This window comes from Otolemur garnettii, unplaced genomic scaffold (assembly GCF_000181295.1).
Source record: "Otolemur garnettii isolate 467f Iridium unplaced genomic scaffold, OtoGar3 scaffold00025, whole genome shotgun sequence".
Taxonomy (NCBI): Eukaryota; Metazoa; Chordata; class Mammalia; order Primates; family Galagidae; genus Otolemur; species Otolemur garnettii.
In genome coordinates this window covers 14,222,094-14,229,151 of record NW_003852420.1, presented here as the reverse complement: position 1 = coordinate 14,229,151, position 7,058 = coordinate 14,222,094, and the positions used below count along the sequence as shown (strand labels likewise).

Sequence of the window (7,058 nt, the reverse complement as noted above, 5' to 3'; positions counted from 1 at the left end):
CAACCTCAAACTCTTGGGCTTGAGTGATTCTCTTGCCTCAGCCTCCCAAGTAGCTGGGACTACAGGCGCCCGCCACAATGCAGGGCTATTTTTTTGTTTCACTTGTCATTGTTGTTTAGCTGGCCTGGGCTGGGTTCGAACCCACCAGCCTTGGTATATATGGCTGGCGCTGTAATCACTATGCTATGGAAGCCGAGCCAGATATCAGCAATTCTTAACTTCAGGGGTGTCACAACGCCATCTGAGAATGTTATAAAAGCTACAGACCCTGTTCCCAGAAAAAAAAAAAACACTCCAATACAAAGAATGTGACATATGATTCCAAGAGAATTAAGGGCCCCTGATAGGATAAAAATCCAGTATCTGTACTGGATACTATTCCAACTTTTTGTGATTCTGTGACTTCATTACCCTCAACAGCCCTGAGAGCCTGAAAAGGAATGTCTGACCCACAGTTCATTTCTGTAAGGAAGGTAGGGAATAGCAAAGTACCTGCTTCTTGGGAAATTCCTTTATATCATCCTTTAATTTTTAATTGACTCAGTAACTCCCATGTGTCTGTGTAAAAAGTCAATTAAGTATTTAGTAAACAACTTTTGCACCTTTAGCCATGAAAGGAGTAGGAGTCCTAAGGGATGTGAACCAACCCTTTCAACGTCATTTTGCTTTTATTATTTGGTTTCCAAGTCACGAGACTGCAAGGGCAGCATGTCAAGGAACAAGGTGATGGCAATCTAGAAGCCTTTTGTGGTGTAATCTAACACTCCATCACTGGCAAAGATATGGGTGACCTGGAAAGTTATAAAGCTCAAGAGAATCAAGAATCAAGGTCTTTCCATCCCTGTTTTATCTTGGGGGTTGGGCTTTCAGAAAAATCTCTTCCAAATATCACCCAATGAAGGGCTGCTAGGAAATACCCTTAACCACCCTAAATTTACCCTATCCTGTTTGAAAGGTGTGAATAATTAATTTCTTCCAAAGAAAATAGGAAGTTTCTCTTGAGAACTGAAAATTACTTCATTCGCTCATTTCTCTGTAACAGGAAGTTAACCTTTTCTAGAGCCCTCTGTCTTGTAATCTCCTTTCCCATAGTGTCACCTAGCAAATACAGTGTGGCCAATAACAACCTTTATGGTTTCTGTTCCATGCTTTTCCTGTTGCAAAAGCAGCACCTTCCTTAACAGTAGGTTAGATTGCTCTTTTTCTTTTTCAAAGATACAGTCACCACTTTAAGATCACATAACTGCTCCCCAGTTAAAATACAAGAGAGAGAGAGAAGGAAAAAGAAAAAAAGGAAAGAGGAAAAGGAAAAAGGAAAGGAAAGATGAAAAAGGAAAGGAAAAAGGCTTTGGAGGGTACAATGTAATAGTTAACTGAAATCAATTACTCAATCAGTTAAAGCTCCCTAAAAATTCAACCACACATGAATGATGGCTAATTACAGCTAAAGATCATTTACCAAGCAACTCCACGGAGCTAAAGAACACACACAGAAAAATACCCTCAAAACAAAAACCAAAGCCAAATTAGCCACATGAGACTCTGAGAAGGTAGCCTTTATTTCAGAGCCCATAGATCACAATAAGCTGTAGAACAGAGACACACAAAAGAACTCAAAAACTGTTAGTTGGGGGTAGGGAAAAAGCTGCAGCGGGCTGTGGAAATCCAGGTGAAACTAATAACCACCCTCACAAAGCAAGAGACAACCAGACTTAAACCTTGGGCCAGAAAGTGCAGAAAATGTGGTGCCTTTCCTTCGCTGCACTGGGTATTTATACAAGAACTCTCAGCTAGCCCAAGCAACAGGTTTAGATAGTCCACCTCAGGCAGATTTCAAACTTTTGAGTAAAGTTACAGAGCACCCTTTCTGTGCTAGGCACTTTCATCTCATATTTCATTTAATCATCACAACAATCCTTTGAGGAGAATAGTATCCTCTTTCAAAAACAAGGAAACTGATTCAATATGAGATGATTAAAAAGTTCTGGAGATGAATGGTTGCATTCAATTGCATAATAACGTGCATGTATTTAAGGCCAATGAACTGTAAGGTTTAAATGGTAAATTTATGCACATTTTGCTATAATACAATTTTTAAAAAATAAGGTAAGTGAAGATTAAGTGGGTAAACAGTTTGTCCCAAATCACAAAACCAGCCCAAAGTCACATAAGTAATCAGAGTATCCAAAGTGGGATTCTAGTCCAGACTCACACTAAGTATAAGACCAGGATTTCCAAGTCTGGGAGGTCTGTCAGTTTAATGCAATCAGGCTAGGTGAGAAACCATGTTAGGAAGGCGCAGAAGGAAGCAATGAAGGAATGAGAAGGAGCTGAGAAGTCCTGGGTGTCCCCATCCATGCCCCATTTGGGAAACACTGGTGTCAGCAAATGGTTCAAGGATCAAAGCAGGTAAGGAGGTGGTAGGTGGCTCCTATTATTCATTTGTGGCCAGATGGCTCTGCTCATCCTGGGTCCTTCCCACCTTCCTGCCAGTGACCAGAGATCAAAACTCAACTTTCTCCAACATTCTGTGACCTCCTTCTTTAATACCAAGATCAAAGGGGAACGTTTGTCCAAGTTGTAAAGTAGAAACCAAGAGGCAACTTAATGCTGCTCTATCTCTTCCGTACTTCCTGAGGTGATTAAGGGAATTCTTTTAGAGAAACTCCTCTGAGAAACACATTTAACCAAGGCCTGATGTCCCCACCTCAGCTCCAAGGACACAGTGGCTCCCAGAGAAGATGTGCCTGGTGGGGCAGCTCAAGAGATCAGACAGACAACACAACTAAGCCAAGACAACCGCTTGGAAAGATCACAGGAATTATACATGTGGAAAAAACATAATTAATCAGATTGTATAGGCATTATTAGCAAAAGTCACCTTAAGCACAAGTGTTCTAAACCACAGAATTTTTCTTTTCTTTTTTTTTTTGAGACAGTCTCATTTCTTTTTGGAGTGATAAAAACATTCTTGAATTAGACAATGGTGATGGTTGCACAACCTTGTGAATATACTAAAACACATCAAATGGCAAACTTTAAAAGGATGAATTTTATAGTATATGAATTACATCTATAAAAAAGACCATAAAAATATAGTGTGTACTATGATTATAAAATGTGAACAAATACAGAGTTTTATTCTCCAAAATCCAGTTTCTATATTCCTAAGGCGTGCCCTTAGTCCCCTGGGTGTCCCCATCAATATCCCTTTTGGGAAACACTAGTGTCAGCAAACAGTTCAGGGATCAAAGCAGGTATGAAGGTGGAAAGTGATTCCTATTATTCATTATTCCCAAGTTTGAACAAAATAATATTCCCAAGAACAGTTTTCCCTAGAGGGACATAGGAGTCTGCCTCTCAATTCAGACTCAGCTAGATCAACTCCATATCCTCTAACTTTATACAGTAATCTAAATCCAGGGAAGGAAGGAAGCCAGAAAATGAAACAGAACTTCAGTTTACTTCATCTATCTTCTTCTATGGTGAAGTCTTACTCTGCAGGTTCAGGAAACATCCACTATGCTAATATAGTCCTGGGAGATGGCAGCCCAACCCTTAGGGAAGAAGAGCCATTCACCAAAGAAAGAAAGGGAGGGAAAAGCCCACAAATACCACCTGAAACTTGTAGTCACAACCCTAACTTTCAAAACAAATAATAAACCAAACCCCCACCTATTCCCACGGTCACTTAATCCATCAGCTCAGTTCCTCTTTGGTGGTATGACTTGCCTCAGAAACCTATAACCCCCAAAGTAAAGCTACACATCCCCACTCCCAAAGGGGTGCATGGGGTGTGGGGACTGTTCTGACTTCCATGTAATAAAGTGCTGACACAGCCCAAACTCAAGCCCATCTGTGAATCCACTTTGCCCTTTATTCACATACCCATGTAATAAACTTGCTCCCATGCCTTTTCACTATTGCACCAAAAGGAAGTTTCTTTCTTTCTTTTTTTTTTTTTTTGGTGACACAGAGTCTCACTTTGTCACCCTTGGTAGAATGCCGTTGTGTCATAGCTCACAGCAACCTCAAACTCTTGGGCTCAAGCAATTCTCTTGCCTCAGCCTCCTGAGTAGCTTGGACTACAGATGCCTGCCACAAGGGATGGCTATTTTTTACCCTTGCTTATGCTGGTATCGAACTCCTGACAAATAGGAAGTTTCTTACATGCACTCTTTAAGCTGGCCTCTGTACACGTTATATATTCAGTTCTTCAAATCAGTTACTGATTTCAGCATAGTACAATATTTCCAGGTAGCGCAACAAGCACTAAATCACTGTGCTGAGAACACATCCCAACTCCTTTCTATGGCCTCTCTGCAGACTTAGAACAAGCTAGCCCCCCTTATGTATGTCTGTGAGTAGAAAGGAAGGGGAATTGGGGCTTTACAGAACAGTCTATTTCAAAATGCAATCAACCCAACCAAAGACAACTTCCACCCTGATAACAGGTGTGCTTCTAGAAACACTGCTGCTCTTGTCTCCCTCCAGTTTCATCTTGGATTATTGTCTCCTATCCCAGCCACTCACTAGGTTTCAGCCCCTCCTGCCTTTTACCTGTTCCTCAAACATACCAAGCTCTCTCCCACCTTAGCCCTTTACTCTTGCCATTTCCTTTGTTTGGCTGGTTCCTTCTTGTCAATTAAGTTTCAACTCACATCACTTTCTCTGAGAAGACTTCTCTGACCCCTCAATCCAAGTAGTTGAGTCACCAGGTCACCTCCAATCACTCATTTCACTTTGCTGTTGTCTTCACAGCACTTACCAGTGACATTACCTTATGTATTTACTTGTTCACTGCCTATCTCTTCAGACTAGAAAAGGTCCTCAAAGGTAGGCAACATTGACCCTCTAAGTTACAACTACATCCCTAGTTCCTGGAAGAGTAGGCACTCAAGTATTTGTTGATTAAATAGCTGTGGACTAGAAATATGTATTGCTAGCTTACAACCCCTTAAAAATCTCTGAACAATGCAGGAATTTCCCAGTGCAGTGCTATAAATACTACTTTATTGAACTTTTTGCCTATAGTAAGAGAGGGTGTAACTTCCCGTAAAGTTCTTACACCATCCTTGTTCTGAATGTAATATAGAAAAAAAATGGGTTTCAACACACCACTTTTGGGATTTGCCCTATTCGTGGTTCACACTGAAATCTGAGACCACAGAAACCAGATGAGATGAGTCTATGAAATCTTTTACCTCACTTCTTAAGTTCTAAATGAGGAACCCATCATTAAACAAAAAAGATATATTATCAGTCAGCTAATAGTCAATTAATCCATCTCTTTGGAGAAAACCAACTCTGAAGAACTTAAATGAGAATCTTCTTGTAGGGCTGGGCATGGTGGCTCATGCCTGTAATCCTAGCACTCTGGGAGGCTGAGGTGGATGGACTGCCTGAGCTCACAGGTTCAAGACCAGCCTGAATCAGAGTGAGACCTCATCTCTAAGAACAGCTAGGCATTGTGGCAGGCGCCTGTAGTACCAGTTACTTGGGAGGGTGAGGCAACAGAATCACTTGAGCACAAGAGTTTGAGGTTGCTGTGAGCTATGAGCCACAGCACTCTACCATGGGTGACAAAGTGAAACTCTGACTCCAAAAAAAAAAAAAAAAAACCACCAGAATCTTCCTTTGCTAAAATCAAATGTAATTTTCTTTTCTCTGCATCTTGTCATTCACTTCCAGGATGAACTTATCTGCTGAGGTAGCAGTATATAAAAAGAACCCAGAAATAATTTTGGACCAAGTGATGCCAATTTTAGTTCTGGTCTCTTGACAAGCAGAATTTGAGCTGAACTTCTGAAAGTCCAATCCTTCAAAGATTTATTCCTAAGAATTCTGTACCAAGAGGCTGCAAGTTCTGAAACATCTTCCAAGCACAGTTCTTTTAACTCCACCCTTATCCACACCTAGGCTTCATTCTAATAACCCTTCATCCCCAAGGAGCTCTGTGTGTGGCCCTGTAAGAGTACAGGAAAGTGAGGTAGCCAGGTGGGGCTACAAGTGTTTTTCAAAGCCTAGTTCACAGACCACTTTCACGATTATCACTGGAGAAGTGATTCCTGGACATCACCTAACCCTATATAATTAAAATCTTTGTGAATGGAACTCAGGAAACTGCATTTTTAACATGTCTCCCCCACACCTACACCGAGGGTGTTAGTAAAGTTTGAAAACCTGCGATTAAAGGTCCCTAGGAGAGAGGCAGAGAGTTGGGAAAAGACAAGAGAGGGAGGGGAGGATTTAGGGATGGAAGATGGGGGTAGTAGGGTAGGTGAAGGCATGCTCTGGAATAGCAGCAGTCAAGAAGGGTGAGCGATGCAGACAGTTGCGGGTGGAGGCAAAAACAGGGCTTGGGCTGGGAGGTTGGTCAGAGAGGTCGCATCTTCGCACTGGTCAGAAAGATAGGGAGGTGGGGAGAGCAGGGTCTGGACGTGACGGGGAGGAGCAAGGGTGGGGATAATGGGGTGGTCCTTCGGAGGGGTCAGGGCTGGAAGGCGAAAATGGAAAATGAGGGTCACAGGGGGCGGGGACCAAAGTAGGAATAGGAAACCGCTGAGGCAGTAGCCAAGGTCTCCCTCTGAAACGGCGCCTCCCACAAAACTCCAGGCCTTGACAAGCCTAAGTGCGGGGCCAAGGCAGGGGAGGGACTTTTGGGGGAGGCAAGCCCAGTCAGAGATGGCCTTCAGGCTTGAGCCAAAGGTCCATGAGGTGGCTCGAGACCAGGCACGAGGTGCTGGAAGGTCCTAGGATACCCCGGAGAGACCCGCTTCAGCTCCGGCTCCCGGAGTCTCCTTCACTCACCATCGCCGCCGCCATCTTGGATCCACGTGTCGCCGTGATGACGTCAGCGGAAGTGGTGCTTCCCTAGTTACCGAGTTTAACTCCGCAAAGTGGTCACCCAGCTTCCATAGTCTTGTGGTAGCGGTCAGCAGAGGGGCAAAAAAGTCTTAACTCCTGGTCGACAGTGTGGTTTGGGCAGTCAGGTCGCTGATTAGGTGAAGAGAGAGAATGGTGTAACCCTGGGAGCCATATTAGCTCCTGGCAGAGAC

General features: G+C 43.1%; 1 protein-coding gene across 1 annotated transcript in view; it reads right to left on the bottom strand.

Moving 5' to 3' along the window:
- Positions 1-7,058, bottom strand: part of TM9SF4 (transmembrane 9 superfamily member 4) — a 54,189-nt gene extending 47,131 nt beyond the window's left edge. Inside the window, exon 1 of the mRNA XM_012804149.2 lies at positions 6,811-7,058. Within this exon, the coding sequence (XP_012659603.2) occupies positions 6,811-6,825 (15 nt within the window). The 5' untranslated portion in view covers positions 6,826-7,058. The remainder of the gene's footprint in view (positions 1-6,810) is intronic.